At 36.2% G+C, this 20,077-nt stretch overlaps 1 protein-coding gene across 1 annotated transcript in view; it reads left to right on the forward strand.

The window, feature by feature from the left end:
* LOC110578917 (MDM2 binding protein) overlaps positions 1–20,077 on the forward strand; it is a 71,187-nt gene that overhangs the window by 16,661 nt on the left and 34,449 nt on the right. The window contains exons 10-13 of the mRNA XM_021688435.1: positions 97–169; positions 6,172–6,289; positions 17,801–17,974; positions 19,382–19,489. Coding sequence (XP_021544110.1) covers positions 97–169; positions 6,172–6,289; positions 17,801–17,974; positions 19,382–19,489 — 473 coding nt within the window. The remainder of the gene's footprint in view (positions 1–96; positions 170–6,171; positions 6,290–17,800; positions 17,975–19,381; positions 19,490–20,077) is intronic.

Here is a 20,077-nt window from a genome sequence, read left to right on the forward strand (position 1 = left end):
TCTAAGCACCTTGTGAATTAGAGGACCAAACTTGTTTTAGGGAGTAGTATTGTTTCACGGTTACCATTCTATCATTTCTTTAACTCCTTAGTGCAGAGGGTTGACAAAAAACAATACCAAACAGAATTCCATGTTGTTGTTGGAGCAGATTTCTTCTTTGCGTGGCGAGGTATAGGTTTCTTGTTTTGTTTTTAACTTAACATTTAAGGATGGGTGAGAAAAGGGAATATAGTTTGTTAATCTGTTTTTGCATAATAATTTTGCTTCTTTAATATAACAAAGGATTTTGGTCCTAATTGATATTAAGATACTTTGAACTTCCCATAATAACACCAAAGTACTCTGCAGACATGAAATGATACTAAGTTTTTGGAAGAGATTTTCAAAAATAAGCTTCATGACTGGTAATTTTGTTAGTTTTAAAATTTGAAAACACGTTAGATTATTGTTAATCTACTCCTTCAACATCTGATTTCAGTTATATGAGAAGATATTCGTACGCTTGCATTATCTTTTTCATGGTAGGACAGATGGGTGGAAATGAGAAAAACTTCTAAAGCCTCACAGTATTATCAATAAGTTTTCAGTTTTTCTTTTTTTTTTTTTAAGATTTTATTTATTTATTTGTCAGAGAGAGAGAGCACAAGCAGGGGGAGTGGCAGGTAGAGGGAGAAGCAGACTCCCCACTGAGCAAGGAGCCCAATGTGGGGCTCTGTCCAAGGATCCTGGGATCATGACCTGAGCCGAAGGCCGACACTTAACTGACTGAGCCACCCAGGCATCCCTCAGTTTTTCTTTCTTAATTCTGGTGATGTTTATGATATTTGTGGCTATTTCAATAGTTTTATATATATATACATATATATATGTATATGTATATATTTAAGTCATCTATTTAAAGTCAAGTATAGTTTTTAATGGGAAAAACTAAAAGTTTGCTTTTCTTTCTGGTTATTTACTGTGTTTCTATGAAAACAATTTTTAATGCACAGAATACTCATTGGCAATATTTAACATTATTTTACTATTTTAACAACAAATAAACTATTTCAAACAATTCTGTAGGGAGGAAAATTATTATTAAAATTATAGTTTCCCCATGGCACTATAGTCAAATACTGGTTATAATTCCCTTAGAAAATTGATACAGTAATGGAAATAATGATTTTGGCCTTAAGATGCTTGACTATAGATAATTTAAAATTTTGACTTTCATGGTTAAGCGTCTGAATCTTGATTTTGGCTCAGGTCATGATCTCAGGGTGGCATAGTCAAGCCATGTTGGGCTCCACTCTGGGTCATGGAGCCTGCTTAAGATTTTCTTCCCCTCTCCCTCTGCCCTCCCCCCGCCCCACCCCTTGCATGTTCTCTCTCTGTGTGTCTCAAATAAATAAATCTTAAAATTTTGACTTTCAGCCTCTTTTTCCATAAAATTAAGTTTTTTAATAGTGTACTTGTGTTTATTTGATGAAGTAGCCTTTGAAGGAACAGCCTGAAGTATAATATTAGCCTGTGTTTTCATCCTCTAAAGAATACCTAATGTGAAATTTAAAACACTTATCTTTTCTTATTTATCCAACATGTATCTTATTATTTGCTAGACACTGTTTTAGGTATTAGGGATCCAGTGATGGATTAGAGAGATGAACACTATCCTCATGGAACTTATATTTTGGTGGGAAAAAGAGAAAATAATAAGGAATATGAAGAGGGGAGCCTGGGTGGCTCAGTCAGTTAGGCAGCTGACTCTTGGTTTTAGCTCAGGTCCTGATCTCAGGGTCGTGAGATCCAGCCCCACGTGGGGGTCTGCACTGAGTGTGGAACCTGCTTAAGATTCTCTCTCCCTCTCCCCCATTCCTCACACTCCCTCTGTCCCCCTCCAACAAAAGGAACTATGAAGAAAACAAGCAGACTGCAATAGAGTAATAAGGTGAACTTACTTTAATCGAATTAATAAGATCATATATCTTTATAAAAATATGCACATAGAAATCTTGCAAAGTTGTATAGTAAAAAGAAAAAGCAGAAAAAGGAAAGAAAAAAAAGCACAAAGAATTAAAAAAAAAAATCTGTTCCTGCTTTAACCCAAGTAACTAAATAGTTCTCTGTTTAACCTTATCTAGTTCACCTAATTTTGGGGAGCCTCTTCATTCTAGGAAATGAGAATATCATTTATCATTAACCATTTCACCTGTGTTTTCAAATAGGGGAGGGGAGGAGTATGGTAGAATAGAAAGTCTCAAGTAAGAGTGTATATACTTTAGAAAACTTAGATTTAAGTCCTAGTTCTACCACTTACTGGCTTATAGCTTTTTAAATTGTAAACTGTAAGTAATAATCCCTGTTTTACCTGTTGCGAAAGTTGCAATGAAAACCAATTGGAATATATTTTACAAGCTGTGAAGTATGCTATAAAAGATGGTTGGTAACTAATTTTAATGTCTTTGAAGTTTATCTGGCCTGAATGATAGACATGCATATGTGAAATATTTTCCTGAAAGATATAAAGCTCCAAATATCCTCTAGATATTTTGAAGATAAAATGAAATTTTTAGGAATTGCTTTTATAGGTAATTTTTCAAGTCAAAATCAGATACATACCTGTAATTTGTTTAATACAGGTATAAAATAATCCTTAATGCATCTCGTTATTGAAGACAGGCAACACTAATATTAGAAGCAAACTAAATGATATTTATATCGTATTTTCAGTTGTTTTGTTTTAAATTTGGTATATTAGATTGTCATTTTTATTGCTTCTTGGACAACGACTATAAAACATTAGAGTACTCTTGGGGTGCCTGGGTGGCTTATTGGTTGAGCATCCGACTCTTGATTTTGGCTCAGGTCATGATCTCAGGGTCATGAGATCGAGTCCCGCATTGGTTGGGTTCTGTGCTCAGCACAGAGTCTGCTTGGGATTCTCTTTTTCCCTTTTCCTCTGCATCCTACCCCTGTTCATGTGCTCTTTCCCTCTCTCTCTCTCTCTCTCTAAAATAAATAAATAAAATCTTTAAAAAATACTAGAGTATTCTTTATCAGTAAGGGACAAATAAATGATGGAATTTTTTATAGATGTTCCTACTTTAATGCAGCAAAAGGGATGATTTTTGGAAACATAATTTAGCTAACATATCTCTGAATGTGAAGCACTGTATTTTCCTTTTATACTAGGTCATAATTAGTTTTTTACATTTTTGAAAAAAGTAGTTTTGATTTGCATGCTCATCCTTTGAAATAATTCTAATGCTTTATAACTTGGTTTTCATTTATTTTTTCAGCAGTTTTGTGTGAGGGGCTGGGGCAGAGACTGCCTGCTGTGTGCCCGGGGCTTGTTTCAGATGCTGGAGAGAATAAAATGGACAAGGTCCCTCCTTAGGAAGCTTTCATAGTACTTAAATTTTAGTGATTTATATGATCTTAAGTCAACTTCTGACTTTAAAAAAACAAATTTGATCAGGCCCAGAATAAAAATAAAAACCTTTTATAGTGAAGCTTATTTTATTAGATTAGTAAAAAATAAGAAGATTGTTAAGGAATCATGATATCTACTAATTTTATGACCAGGAAATATTTTTTATTTTGTTTTATTTATTTTTAAAAAAAATTTTTGAGAGAGAGCAGCAGGGGTGGGGGCTGGTAGTAGTAGGAGGGGCGGAGGGAGAGGGAGCTAGAGATTCTTAAGCAGGCTCTACACCCAGCATGGAGCCTGATACAGGGCTCGATCACACAATCCTAAGATCATGACCTGAGCTAAAATCAAGAGTCGGATACTTAACCAAACAAGCCACCCAAGCACCCCAGGAAATATTTTTTTTAAAAGATTTTATTTATTTATTTGATAGAGAGAGACATAGCGAGGAAGGGAACACAAGCAGGGGGAATGGGAGAGGGAGAAGCAGGCTTCCCGCGGAGCAGGGAGCCCGATGTGGGGCTCTATCCCAGGACCTTGGGATCATGATCTGAGCCGAAGGCAGACGCTTAATGACTGAGCCACCCAGGCGCCCCCCAGGAAATTTTTTTTTTTTTTTTTTTAAAGATTTTATTTATTTATTTGAGAGAGAGAACACATGAGAGGGGGGAGGGTCGGAGGGAGAAGCAGACCCCCTGCAGAGCAGGGAGCCCGATGCGGGACTCGATCCAGGGACTCCAGGATCATGACCTGAGCCGAAGGCAGTCGCTTAACCAACTGAGCCACCCAGGCGCCCCAGGAAATATTTTTTTAAGAAGAGAGTTTGCAAGGTTAGAAATGTGATTCCCTTAGTGCCTGCTTGTTCAGGTGGTGCCTACTGAAAAGAATGAACCAAAGTTTTGAAATGGTATTTGGTTTTTAAATTCTGGAGATAGTATGATAACCTAGAAGCACCATCCTCAAGTCTTAGAGTGTATCTAATGATTAGTGCATGAGTGAGAACGAGTTATCAGAATCCAAGTTTGTTTTGAACACAATATAAACAATTGACATAAATGTATTTTGTAGGAAATTGTAGTTTATGGGATTTAGAAATGTTTGTTTTCGTATTTGTAGCAAATGTTTATTCAAGAATAAGTTGTCTCAAACATTTGGCTACTTCTTTGCCTGGGTAGGACATACTTATAATATCAGGCTTTAAGTTGTGCATTGAACTGCATTTAGCATCTCTAATTTGTTAAGCTTTAACTATAATAATTACATAATTAAGTTATAACTGGGCCCTGATCTAGCATACTCACAGCTTTGTCTATCCTTTGGGCAAAATACTTTTGTTATGAATTTTGTGCTACATAGTCTTATTTATGCAAGTATGCAGAACTAGGATTTAGTGTTTCAAAGTTAAATATAGATCTTTTTATATTTAATGATTATTTTCTATTGCTAATATTTTTTTATTTTTAGTGTCTAATAATTATGTGAAATACATTTGTCTTAGAATTTAAAAAAGGCGTGGCTGTAATAACAAAAATAAACATTTAATTTTCCCTTTTTTTTTGTTCCTAATATACTTATTTGTATATCTAAGAATACATAAGATAATAAATATCAGTAAAACTAATACATTAAAGTATTGACTTAATATCATATATGTCATGAGACTCATCCATCTACAAGTGACAATTAAAAGTGATTTTTCTGTTCCGTTGATCTGTGTGTCTGTTTTTGTGCCAGTACCATACTGTCTTGATGATGACAGCTTTGTAATAGAGCTTGAAGTCTGGAATTGTGATGCCGCCAGCTTTGCTTTTCTTTTTCAACATTCCTCTGGCTATTTGGGGTCTTTTCTGGTTCCATACAAGTTTTAGGATTATTTGTTCCATTTCTTTGAAAAAAGTTGATGGTATTTGATTAACATAACATAATAAAATAAAATTTTAAAAGAAGTCATTTTTCATTAGATTTGAGATCTATAAGATATCTTACTTAAATTTCCCCAGAATTAAAAAAAAATGTTATTTATTGGGATTTGCTGGTTGTTGTAGCTTATATTTCTAAAATAACAAGCAAAGTGTAGCTTTCGGAGTGCAGTTTGTTTTATTCAGTACCTAATCAAATTGAGATTTTGCCTAAATATCATATGCTGGCTTTGGGAAAACAAGTATTTAATAAAAATCTGTGTGCCCAGCCCTGGGAAGGCAAAGATGAATAAGCTGAGTTTTCTCACAAATCAGTCAGAAGCTGCTGTATGTTTTCTGGCATATGATTCATGGTTTCTTTGCAGTTTATACCTTATTAGGATTAAATCTCTGATTTCTAGGAACAGAGTTTTGAAATTACCTACAGATGTATTATAATTTTGAAACCAGAACAATAATCCATCCAGACAAAAGGTTATAAAATTATGGCTAAGTATGACAAAATCTTTTGATGATGGCGTTCCCAGCCTCTCACTCGTTTGCAGATATACAAAGAAATGATACCACAACCTGAACTTGAAGCAAATATTGTGAATAACAAGGTTTTCAGAGATCTGTAACTTACTGGAAAAGAGAGCCCATGTTTGACTACCTTTGTCTGGTTTTTTACTTTTTTTTCTGACAGTTTGGGCATTGTTTTTGTTTTTCCAGTGGACTTGTGAGAGAGCATTACAAAGTACCTATTAGATAGGTGAAATTCGAGTGGAAAATTGTCAGGTGACACTATTTAAGAATTAATCTCAGTGTGCAGTCACTAAAAATATGTTCTGTTTTATCCAGGTCGGTGCTCTCTTTGTATTGCCATGTGCTATTAGTAACACACTCATTCCACCTCCCAGCCAGCTCAGTTCAAGAAAATGGAGAGAATACATAGCTAAAAAGCCTAAGACAATCAGTGGTAAGTAGTAAATCGTTGTTTTATGAAATGGAGATAACATGCTTGATGAGAAAATAATATTTATTACTACTGATTAAAACGAACCCACATCCTTTTAAGATTTTTTATTATCTCTTAGTAACCTACTGTTAGTAACAACAAAGTGTATGCTACCTTATTCAAAAAAATATCAGTGATCTAAAGGCCGAAGTTAGATTAAGTAGATAGCTAGTTATACTGAACATGGGTTTCTTAGAGACATTTCAAGAATGAAATTTATGAAAATAAAGTGGTGAGGGTGCCTGGGTGGCTCAGTCAGTTAAGCGTCTGCCTTCGGCTCAGGTCATGATCCCAGGGTCCTGGGATCGAGGCCCAGGTCAGGCTCCTTCTGCCCCTCCCCCTGCTCATGCACAATCTTTCTCTCTTGCTCAGTCTCTCAGATAAATAAATAAAATCTTTTTTTAAAGAAAAAGAAAAAGTGGTTATTTTATTATATGGTAGGTACATAAGAAAACAAACTGGTGATTAAGTTTTCTAAAGAAATTAGAAGTTAACAATTATATGTTATGCAGTGTTCTGCGTACTTTAGAAATATTGGCTCCTTTAATTCTTATAATAGCCCTATAAACTTATTTTTATATCCATTTAACAGACTAGGAAATTGGGGCTTGAAGAAGTTACAGAGCTGTTAATTGGCAGAATCTAATAGTTAATAGCTCTGTAACTTCTCCAAGGATTTGAACCCAGGCTCTGTGCTCTTAACTACTGCACTGTATTGCATCTAGTAGTTTATTACATTCAAAATGTCACTGTCAAAATGAAATCTCAATTTCTGTTGTAAAATCAGATCATTTATATCCAAACTTTAGTATTTTATTAGGTAATTACAGCTCAAAAATTTTAGTTACTTGCCCGAAGTCATATAGCTAAAGAATGTTTCTTCATACTTTGCTTATATATGTTTTTTTTTTATTGGACAATAATTTGTTTAAATTAGTTTTGAGCTTGTAGTTAGTTTTCGAGACCCATGATATGATGGGACTAAGAATTGGAATTTGAACATGCCCACCTGGATTGTTCTAGAAGACATCTCTAGCAATACTCCAGAGCCATATAATCCTGAGGAATATGAATTTAAAATCAGCAACTTACACAGTATTATATAGGTGAGATACTGAAATCCATTTTAGCAAATGTTGAATTTGAAAAGGAGATGATAACTATATGGAAATTTAAATTTAAGAGTTTGAGATTAGATCTATTATCCCCAGAGAGTGGTCAGGGCTAGAGATTTAGATTTTACCAGCTGTTTGATCTATTTTATAACAAACCAGGCTAAGACTAAGTGGCTTCAAAGAGCAAATGCTTTTATTTGCTCACAGTTTTGCAGTTTGACCTAGGTTCAGCTGGGCAGTTCTCCCATTCTCACCCGTGGTCATGGATGTGGCTGCACTGAGCTTGTGGGTTGTTCAGAAGTTGGGCTCAGCTTGGGATGCAGGGACAGCTATCTTTCTTTCCCCATGTAGTCTCAGAGACTTTTCTCTTGCCCCATGGTTTCTTCATGTGATCTCTAGCAGGTTAGCTGGAATTTTTACATGGTGGCTTAAGACTCCAAAACGTACAAAAGTCAAAGCTGCCAGGACTTCTAAGGCTTAATCCCAGAACTGGCCCAGCATCACTTCTGCTGTATTCTTTTATTTAAAGCTACTCAGAAGAGTGGCCCAGATTCAAAGGGGAGGTGATTAGACAAGGGTGTGAATACTGAGAAGCCACCAGTGTAGAAAGCCTCCCAGTGACTGTGTATAGGTAATAGTTGAAGCCTTAGGAGTAGTTGGACAAAACCGTATAGACAGCATGACTAGAGAAGAGAGCCAAGGCTAGGATCTTCAGAAATACCTGAATTTAAGGTAAAGGTGGAAGAAAAGCTAGGAAATGATTTAATAAATAGTGGTTGGAAGACCCTAGAGAGCTATAATCATTAACATCAACATCAAAGTATCATTTATTGCATGACACACTGTGGGAAATAAAGGGGAGTCAAACTGGGTCCTTACACTTGAGGAAGTAGTTGCACGGTCTTTTTCTTTGTGGAATTTGTAGTCAAGTGATGAAAGCACTTTGAAAAATCATTATAAATCTGTTTAGTCGACACTGCGAAGGTGAAGTAGAGGATACTTCCAGAGTGTTTGGCCTGGCATAGTCGCAAGAATTCAGAGCAGCTTCCTGGGGGAACAGATGTTGTTCATGTGGTTAGTTGCACTGTACTAGTACATAAAGAAGTGCAGCTCTGGCCCTTCTCAACTCCTCCCAGGGAGCAGATGTAGCTGTGGGGGTTTGGGCACCTGCTAAAACAAAATCAGAAATAGGTGTGCTAGGTGGCAGTAGAGGCAATTTCACTTATTTTACATGAAATCATAGGATAATATTTATCCATTTCTCAATATTACACATGTTTAAGGCTTAGTAATATGAATTGCATATTAATATCTCCTAACTAAACCTGAGTATATTCTGGACAGCACATTATTTATTTTTTCTTTGTAACTTTTTCTAAGGTAATTTACTGATTTAGAATTTATTCTTAAATAGGTTTTTTTTTTTTCATGAGTTTTATTGCAACTTTAAGAAAATACCTTAGTATGTGGCTTGATTTGATTTCCTTAAATTATCACCTCTTGAAATTTGGAGATTAATATTGCTAACTTCTGAATAATAAGACATATATCACATGACATTCTTCAAAGGCAGGTTGTTGATTACTGATCAGGCTGTATCATTAAGTGCTGATGAAGCTGACACTTTACAGTATTTTTTTTTTATCTTAGAAGTAGAAACAATCAAATTGGACAGTTGATTATTAAGTTCTCTTCTACCCATAGCCCTTTCTGTAGGGGAAATTATTTATCTCATCGACAGAGCTCCTTTTGTAAAAGAGGAGCCAAGTTTTAGCTAGGATAAAGTTTTCACAGCTCTTACTTAGGAAGCACTTACTTAGTACCACTATCCATAGCCTCTCTCACTATTCCAAATAAGATACCAACTGTGCGATCAGCCTCTTAAGTCAACATTCTGTTCCCATGCCTTACTGCATTATGTCCAGCTGTGCTCTGTTGTTGGCCCTGCATGTCCCGTCCTCCAAGCTAAACTTTTATACTGTTTCCTTAAGCTGTTCTCTGATTTTCATCCTTTATGACCTTGTTCATTCAGTCAGTCAGTCAGTCAGTCAGTCAGTCAGTCAGTCATACCTTTCATTCATTTTTTTTTTTTTTTTTTGAGATTGGTAGATATTGTGGATCAGGCATGGTACAATATCTGGAGATTAGTAATGAGCAAGATAGACCTGGCTCCTCCTTTCCTGGAATTTGACCCGTAATAGGAAATAGATATTGAGAAGTCATTATTAAGTCTTAATTATAACATTGTATTCAGTAGCAACCGACTATAAATCCACAAGAGATAGTATCTTGAAAAAGGTTAGATGTGGAAAGGCTATCAACAACAATGTGGGGGGGGGTGTGTAAGCACTTGTACATATTTATTTATATTATCAAGCATCTACAATATAGTAGGCCCCGTTACATGTGCTAGACTGGCAGTAAATAGAACACAGTCCATGTCCTCGGGAAGCTTACATAATAGTGGAGGGAATGGGTTTAGATTTTACCTCAGAAACCCGTATGATTAGGTCTCTCAGTTTTGATGGGCCTTTACTCCAGGCATTTTCTCATTCAGGACCTAATTTGCCATCCCGTTTAAAATTGCAAATAGACTCTTCTCCTGACATTTTATCCATTTCCCCAGCTTTATTTTTTCTCTTTAGTACTTATCACTATCTAATATACTAAGTGTGTGTCTTTTTCTCTCACTCGAAGGGACAAGAGACAAGATGGAATTTTTTACTTTTATTCATTTTATTTTCAGTGCCTGGAACAGTACCAGTTACTTATTAGGTACTCAAAAATAGTTGTTAAGTAATATGTGAAATATATATTTCCAGGTAGTAATAACTGTTGTCTGGAAAAGTAGAAAGATTTTAAATGGATTCCATCGTGCAATGTGAATAAAAATTTGTGCCCCAGTTTTTATCAGTTCCTTAAGTTTAACAAATCATCTCTGATGAAATAAAATACATACATAGTTTGAGCCATATGGTATTGCTTATTTGTATATCAAAAATTGTTAAGTATCAGCAGTTTCATATGGTTTGACCTAAAATAGAAAACCAGTGTTGCATTTGAATTATGCTTAAATTAAGTGTAGTCAAAGAATGATTTTTAACAGTGATTTTCAGTGAAATACCCAGAAAGTATTATGATACTAGGAGAAATGCAAAAGAACTATGTGAACAAATGCAACTGAGCTAAACCCAATTACTCTGAAGAAAGCCTTCTATATTTAACACTTGTACTGAAAAGCCAGTTGTATAATGAAAAGTGCTGGCTTACCATATGTTCTCAGAGAAGTTTTACAGAATTGTCAAAAAACTGGATGTTGATCATTGCCTCACTGTACATTACAAATGAATAAGCTAAAGTATAGAGAAATCAACAACCTTCTCTAATATCATAAGGTGCAGTCAGAATTTTCACCCAAGTCTGACTGCATCTACAAACCATCCATGTTAATTTTACAATCTTGGGTCCTATTGTTGTCTCATTTTTTTTAATTGGAATTCTTTTGAAAGGAAATATTTTAAAGGCACTCTTGAAAAAAGTTACTGTTTTGTTGATTGACAAGTCTTCTAATAAAAATATTTTTAAAGGGACTAGATTAATAAGAGCTAATGAAATGTTTTGAATTGATGAAGCATGTGCCTTTATTCTTTTTTTTTAAATTTTATTATGTATGCTAATCACCGTACGTTACATCATTAGTTTTTGATGTAGTGTTCCATGATTCATTGTTTGCATATAACACCTAGTGCTCCATTCAGTACGTGCCCTCTTTAATACCCATCACCAGGCTAACCCATCCCCCCCACCTCCCTCCCCTCTGAAACCCTCAGTTTGTTTCTGAGTCCATAGTCTTTCATGGTTCGTCTCCCCCTCCAATTCCCCCCCTTCATTTTTCCCTCCATACTATCTTCTTCTTTTTTTTTTTTTAAACATATAATGTATTATTTGTTTCAGAGGTACAGGTCTGTGATTCAACAGTCTTACACAATTCACAGTGCTCACCATAGCACATACCCTCCCCAATATCTATCACCCAGCCACCCCGTGCCTCCCACCCCCCACGACTCCAGCAACCCTCAGTTTGTTTCCTGAGATTAAGAATTCCTCATATCGGTAAGAGCATATGATACCTGTCTTTCTCTGATTGACTTATTTCGCTCAGCATAGTACCCTCCAGTTCCATCCATGTCGTTGCAAATGGTAAGATTTCATTTCTTTTTATGTCTGCTTAATATTCCATTGTATATACATATACCACACCTTCTTTATCCATTCATCTGTTGATGGGCATCTTGGCTCTTTGCACAGTTTGGCTATTGTGAACATTGCTGCTATAAACATTGGGGTGCACGTACCCCTTCGGATCCCTACATTTGTATCTTTGGGGTAAATACCCAGTAGTGCAATTGTTGGGTAGTATGGTAGCTCTATTTCCAACTTTCTGAGGAACCTCCATACAGTTTTCCAGAGTGGCTGCACCACCTTGCATTCCCACCAACAGTGTAGGAGGGTTCCCCTTTCTCCACATCCTCGCCAACATCTGTCATTTCCTGACTTGTTAATTTTAGCCATTCTGACTGGTGTGAGGTGGTATCTCATTGAGGTTTTGATTTGGATTTCCCTGATGCCTAGCGATGTTGAGCACTTTTTCATGTTGTCTGTTGGCCATTTGGATGTCTTCTTTGGAAAAATGTCTCTTCATGTCTTCTGCCCATTTCTTGATTGGATCATTTGTTCTTTGGGTGTTGAGTTTGATAAGTTCTTTATAGATTTTGGATACTAGCCTTTTATCTGATGTGTCATTTGCAAATATCTTCTCCCATTCTGTCGGTTGTCTTTTGGTTTTGTTGACTGTTTCTTTTGCTGGGCAAAAGCTTTTTATCTTGATGAAGTCCCAATAGTTCATTTTTGCCCTTGCTGCCCTTGCCTTTGGCGATGTTTCTAGGAAGAAGTTGCTGCAGCTGAGGTCGAAGAGGTTGCTGCCTGTGTTCTCCTTTAGGATTTTGATGGACTCCTATCTCACATTTCGGTCTTTCAGTCATTTTGAGTCTGTTTTTGTGTGTGGTGTAAGGAAATGGTCCAGTTTCATTCTTCTGCCTCTGGCTATCCAATTTTCCCAACACCGTTTGTTGAAGAGACTGTCTTTTTTCCATTGGACCGTCTTTCCTGCTTTGTCGAAGATTAGTTGACCACAGAGTTGAGGGTCCATTTCTGGGCTCTCTGTTCTGTTCTTTTGATCTATGTGTCTGTTTTTGTACCAGCACCATACTGTCCTGATGATGACAACTTTGTAATAGAGCTTGAAGTCCGGAATTGTGATGCCACCAGCTTTGCTTTTCTTTTTCAACATTCCTCTGGCTATTTGGAGTCTTTTCTGGTTCCATACAAATTTTAGGATTATTGGTTCCATTTCTTTGAAAAAAGTTGGTGGTGTTTTGATAGGGATTGCATTAAATGTGTAGATTGCTCTAGGTAGCATTGACATCTTCACAATATTTGTTCTTCCAATCCATGAGCATGGAACGTTTTTTCCATTTCTTTGTGTTTTTCTTTCATGAGTATTTTATAGTTTTCTGAGTACAGATTCTTTGCCTCTTTGGTTAGATTTATTCCTAGGTATCTTACGGTTTTGGGTGCAGTTGTAGATGGGATTGACTCCTTAATTTCTCTTTCTTCTGTCTTGTTGTTGGTGTATAGGAATGCCACTGATTTCTGTGCATTGATTTTATATCCTGCCACTTTACTGAATTCCTGTATGAGTTCTAGCAGTTTTGGGGTGGAATCTTTTGGGTTTTCCACATAAAGTATCATATCACCTGCAAAGAGTGAGAGTTTGACTTCTTTGCCAGTTCGGATGCCTTTTATTTCTTTTTGTTGTCTGATTGCTGTGGCTAGGACTTCTAGTACTATATTCACCACAGTCAATTTTAGGACATTTTCATGTCTCCAGAGAGCAACTCCAAACCCTTTAGCAGTCCCTCCCCATTCCCATTGCGTGCTCCCCCCCCCCAGCCCTTAGGCAATCACTAATCTATTTCTTTCTGTATAGATTTGTCTGTTCTAGGTATTTCATATAAATTAATCATACAATAAATAAATGTCATCTTTAATGTATGGCTTCTTTCACATATAGCATGTTTTTAAGGTTCATCTTTGTTGTACGACATACCGATACTTCATTCTTTTTATTGCTGAATACAACTCGTCATTTGAATGTATCACTTATTATTTATTCACACATCAGTTGATGGACACTTTAGCTGTTGACCCTTTCAGGCTATTGTAAATAATGCTACCATGAATATTTATGTACATGTTTTTGTGTGAGCATATGTTTAAAATTATTTTGGATATAAACCTGGGAGTGGCATTTCTGAGTCATATGTTAATTATATGTTTAACTTTTTTGAAGAATTGCCAAACAGTAGCTGTACCAGTTTATATTCCCAACAGCAATCTATAAGAGTTCCATTCTCTCTACATCTTTATCAGTACCTGTTATTGTCTGTATTTTTTGTTACATTCATCCAAGGGAGGTGAAGTGGTATCTCTTTGTGGTTTTGATTTACATGATGTTTTTGGCTAATGATGAGGATCTTTACATGTGCTTATTGGCCATTTGTATATATCTTTGGAGGAAAGTCTATTCAGATCCTTTACTCAGTTTTTAATTGAGTTGTCTTTTTATTGCCATAGGAGTTATTTATATATTCTAGATACAAATCCCTTATAAGATACCCTATTTACAAAAATTTCCCTGTGGGGGCGCCTGGGTGGCTCAGTTGGTTAAGCAACTGCCTTCGGCTCAGGTCATGATCCTGGAGTCCCTGGATCGAGTCCTGCATCGGGCTCCCTGCTTGGCGAGGAGCCTGCTTCTCCCTCTAACCCTCCCCCCTCTCATGTACTCTTTCTCTCTCTCACTCTCGCTCTCTCAAATAAATAAATCTTTAAAAAAAAAAATTTCCCTGTGTTCTGTAGGTTGACTTTTTTTTTATTAATTGGTAGTAGTTACTGAATAAATAGTATATGTCAGGCATCAGTCTAAGCACTTTCCCTACAGCATCTCATATTTATTCCTCACAGCAGCCTTGTCATATGGATACTTCTTTTTAAAATTAATAATCTTTATTTTTTTAGAGCATTTTAGGTACTCAGCAACATTGAGCAGAAAGTACAGAGAGTTTCCTTATAGCCCATGTCCTCACACACATATAGCCTCCCTTTACCAACATTCCACCCCAATGGTACATTTGTTAAAATTGATAAGCTTGCATTGACATATCATTATTATCCGAAGCCCATAGTGGGTTGACTTTTCGTTCTCTTGATGGTGTACTTTTAAGCACAAAAGTTCTTAATTTGGGTGAAATTCAGTTTTCTCTTTTTCTTTTGTTCGTTGTGCTTTGTGTCTCTTATTTAACAAACCATTGCCTAATCCCAAGGTCATGAAGATTTATTCCTTTGTTTTATTGTAAGAGCTTTAAAGTTTAACTGTTAAATTTATGTTTTTGATCCATTTTGGATTAATATGTGAGGTAGAGGGGTAGGGGCGCAACTTCATTCTTTTGCATATTGGATGTTCGGTTGCTCCAAGACCATTTGTTGAAAAAACTGTTCCTTCTCCCATCAAATTGTCTTGGTGCCTTTGTTGAAAATCATGTGACTGTAAATGTGAGGGTTCACTTATGGATTCTCAGTTCTATTAATCTGTATGTCTGTTGTTATACCAGTGCCTCAGTGTCTTGATTACAGTAGCTTTATAGTGAGTTTTCAAACAGGCAAGTATGGATCCTCTAAGCTCCTTCACTCTCACCACACACTGAAATTCTTCTCATTTCCCTCTCATACAGTAATTTTAAATTAATATTAGTTGTTTTAATTATTTTGATTATGTAATCGCTCTTCACAGTTGAGCCATGTAATGTATCTTATTTTCCTTTCCTCTACAGTATTCTGTTTTAGCTAGAGTCCGTGAATCTTTTTTTATATCCAGCCACAAAGCCTTCCCCCAGTGGTGAAACTCCTTTCAGTACCTTCAAGCACATTAAGTATTCTATCAATCATGTATATGTAAGAAATCTCTTCCAGATCTTTATGACCTGTCTAATCCAGACTGGTTTCTCTAGCTTTGTTCCATAGCTTTGGATTTAAAAGACTAGTTTTTCATCATCATGGAAATTTCTTTTGCCCTTTCTCTGTTGGTGCCTTTAATCGTCTTGTCTCTTCCCTTAGTCCCTATTTTGGTGGAGCAGGTTTGCTAAAATCTTCCTGAAATTTTGACGGTATTGCTCCATTGTCTTCCAGCTCTTAGTGCTGTTGTTTAGAATTCTAGTGCTGTTTTCATTCTTGATTTTTTTTTTTTAATAGTAAATCCATATTTTCTCTGGAATTTTGCAGAATCTTCTACTTGTTCTTAGTCTTCTGAATTTTCATGATGATGCACCTTGGTGGGTCTATTTTTATTCTTGTACTGGGCTCTCAGCATGCCTGGAAGCTTGTCTTTTTATTGGGGAAAGAGTTCTTACAATTTATTTTGTTGGTAATTTCCTTCCTTCTGTTGTTTTATGTTCTCACTTCTATTACTCCTGTGTAGATGTTGTTCCTCCTGATTTGAGTGTCTGTCTCTCTTTATCTTCTCTACTATTTTCCATTTCTTTGTCTTTTTACTTCACTACTTTCTGTAGATTCACTGAACTTTTCTTCTACCAATTTAGGTGAAGTATATGTTTATGCTTTCTTAGTTTTAATTTCCATGAGCTCTTTCTTATTAATGTTCTTATAATCTCCTGTTCTTATTTAATGGATGCAGTATCTTCTCTGAGGATTTTAGTGATCTGATTGGTTTGTTTGTTTGTTTCTTGTGTGTGATTTCTTTTTACTGTGTATTCTTTGTTTCCTTGCAAGTCACTTTTTTCCGTTTATTTTGGCATCTTGTTTTCATACTAGCAACTTTTTTCTTGAGATCTCATAACATTTGCCTGCCTGCTCACATTTAAGGGATAGTACCAGAAAACTAATGGGAAAATTTAGGTGCATGAGTGTAGCTTGTTGACTGTGATCTTCATTTTAGGGTGATCTCCCTGGGACCTTAGCTGATCCCGATGTTGGGATTCTTCGGTCTTTCCTCTAGGACTGACCACATTTCCAAAAGAAAGCTCAATTCTGTTATCTGGCTTCCAAAATTCTAGAAGTTACATAGGTGAAGTTAGGGCAAAGGATCTCAATATTCAATATACAAGTACATGCTTAATCCACTGATAATTAACTCTAACCCTACTCTCTGTCCAGTATCTCTCAGGCCAGAGACACCTTGTTTTACTTTCTGCAGAAAATAAACCACTAGTCTTCTGGACTGGGAAAAGGACAATCATGTGCCTCAATAGAATAAGGACTGGTCAGGTTGCCAGACTTCACCTCACTCACAGACTTCAACCTATTTTCCTATTTTACCTTCATGTTGCTTCCAGTGCCGTCTGGGACCATCATCCCAGAGTCTTGTCAGGGGCTGTAGTATAAATTATGTTGCTTCTAAGCCTTGTCCAGTTTTTCTCAGCTTCCTTAGCAGTCTGTTACCAATTATTCATTTGCTTTCCTGCTTTCAAAATTAGTTTCTGTTGTCTCTTCTGTTAGATATTAGTCCTTGTAGATTTGTGCTATTTTAAAAATCTCTTTATTATCATTTTGTGGAATTTCAGGAGATAGTGAAAATGAATGCTTATGTCCATTTACCATCTTCAACAAAAAAAGGGACTCTACTTCTATTTTTAATCTCAAAGGCTTCACAGTTTTTCTTTGACCTTCAATATAACCCTCACTTGATTTGTTTTTAAAAATACAAGAAGCTGTCTTAAGTGACCTTCATGTAACTGGCATGCCAGATTAATGAATGCTCTCCATTCCCTCTGTAAAATACATTATGGATGCCCACTGCAGGGACTGAAAAGCTACCTTGGAGTGTTATCTGTACACTTCTGATGCACCAGTGGAATTTTGTGTGTGCTCACAGGGGTCAGTTAATTCCATTTTAAAGAAAAAGAAGCTGGAAATAGTAGTTGGTACATTATGGGTGTGGTCATATAAGAAAGATATCGTGGAAGTCTAGTGGGCCATATCAAAAGGTAATGAACAAGGACACATCGTTTTAAAGTAAAGTGTGTAGGCTTTATATCATTTTTGTTAGGATCCTCTGCTTTCAGTTTTCTGACTTAAATGAACAAGTGCTGCCCAAAAGAGGTTGCATAAGAGCTTGTTTTCAAATAACATAGAAAATCATTATATCCTATGGGTCAAATGACTGATTCTGCCATGTTGCATGCTGAATTTTCACATACTTAACAAAATAATTGTTTTTGTTTAGTTCCAGATGTTGAAGTGAAAGGAGAGTGTTCTAGCTATTATCTCCTGTTACAAGGTAATGGCAATAGAAAATGTAAAGCCACATTGATTCACTCAGCCAACCAGATCAATGGCTCATTTGCACTCAGTTTAATTCATGGAAAGATGAAAGCAAGGACAGAAGAAGCCAAACTGAGTAAGTGTTAATTTTAGGTGGAAAACGTTTTTATATTTGTTTGTATATGCAGTTAACTTATGTGGTTTTTAATGATTTTATTTTCCCCAAACTCCATTTCACTTTCATTTTACCTTTTATTTTGAACATATTATAGCATATATGAACAATTTAAAGTATACATAATTAATCCCTTTTTCATTATACTTAGTAAAATTTAGTAGGTCAGCCTTTGATTCCAAATAGGAAATTTTTAGTATTTTCCACTTTATTTATTTATTTTTAAAGATGTTATTTTTTTATTTCATAGAGAGAGCTCACGTGTGGAAGCATGAGGGGATGGGGCAGAGGGGGAAGCAGACTCTCCACTGAGCAGGGAGCCCAATAAGCAGCTGGATCCCAGGACTCTGGGATTGTGACCTGAGCTGAAGGCAGATACTTAACCGACTGAGCCACCCAGGCATCCTGTTTGTATTTTCCACTTTAAAACACACTTTAAAACAGATAATATTTTTCTATAATTTATCTCTCATTTTTACGTACTTCCTCTCAAGCATCTTGTTCCATTTTATTGCCCATCTTTTTTTTTTCACCAAGTTCCAAGTTTTGGTTATCCATCAGTATATGACAAACCACTCCAAATTTAACTTAAAAATGACTTTTCATAGTCCTATGGGTTGACCGGGCTCAGCTGGATGGTTCTATTTTAAAGTCCCACTTACGTTTGCAGCCACATAAAGCTGGGGCTCCATTCACTTGAAGACTTAACGGAGCTTGTTGTGTAAGATGACTTCTTCACCCACCTGTTTGGCTCCTGGGTTAGGATGGCTGGAACAGATGAGAGCTGACGTTCTCTTCACAGGCTCTTTTTTCATAGCCAACTTGGGCTTCCTTACAACACTATAGTCTCAGGGTAGTCTGATTTCTTACCTGGTTGCTATCTTCTCTTAGAGCATTGTTGTAAGAAGCCTCCAGGTTTTTTGACCTAGCCCGAACTCATTCACTGTCACTTTTACCGTAGTACCTTTTTGATTTCATAGAGCTAACCTGGATTCATTGTGGAAGGACTACACAATGGGTGAATAGTAAGTGTGGTTGATTGGGAGCATCTTTAGAGACGAGCTGCCATACTGCCTCTGTGCTTTGTGTAGGACTTTCAGTAGCTGAGGCCATAAAAGAAAATGTGATGGGGGAAATTCTACTCTGTTACCTAAATTCCCTCAATTTAAGAGGCAGGTCAGGGTTTAAAATGCAAAATAATTTAGTATGCCTAATTTCTGCATCTTAATTATTATTTTGAAATAAGCAAGAGCAGGAGAGTTGAGTAACTGGCTTTTATTTTTTAAAATTATATAATAACACATTTTCTGGGAACTGAACATTATTGTCATAGAACATCCTTAATACTTACTTTTCTCTATTTCTCAGGCTTTCCTTTTGACTTCTTGTCACTTCCACATTTTTCTGGCGAGCAACTTATACAGAGAGAGAAACAGTTAGCTAGTGTTCAAGCTTTGGCTTTGAGAGAATGTCTGAGTAAGTAATGATTTGTACATTTCATTTTACTCTAAGAATGTTGACTTGTTCAGCAATGCATTGTTACTGTCATACTTTTTCTTACTTTGTCTTTTAGGTATAATGCTCATTTGTAGAACTATTCTTGATAGAGGTGATGCAGAGTAGAAAAGGTCTGCAGCCTTTTTCCACCAGATTCAGAATCTTCCTATTTATTCATATATCACTGATAACATTTGTAGAAGTATATTTTTTAAAGACTTATTTGAGAGAGAGAGAAAGAGGCGTGGAGCAGCAGCAGGAGAGGGAGAGAGAGTCTCAAGCAGACTCCTCACTGAGTACAGAGCCCGATACCGAGCTCGATCTCACGACCCTGAGCTGAAATCAAGAGTCGGATTCTCAACTGACTGTGCCACCCAGGCACCCCTATAAAAATATTTCTTTAGGAAAATTTTGTATTCCATTCTTTTTAACTGTGTACTGAAAAAGGTAGCTATGGTTTTTTAATTCTGATTAATATGAATTTTTATAAAATTCCTCATTTTATATTTTTGGTTGTATCAGGAGGATAAAGACTACAAATAGAGGGAAATACAACTACAGAGAAAT

Source organism: Neomonachus schauinslandi, chromosome 4 (assembly GCF_002201575.2).
Source record: "Neomonachus schauinslandi chromosome 4, ASM220157v2, whole genome shotgun sequence".
Lineage (NCBI taxonomy): Eukaryota > Metazoa > Chordata > Mammalia > Carnivora > Phocidae > Neomonachus > Neomonachus schauinslandi.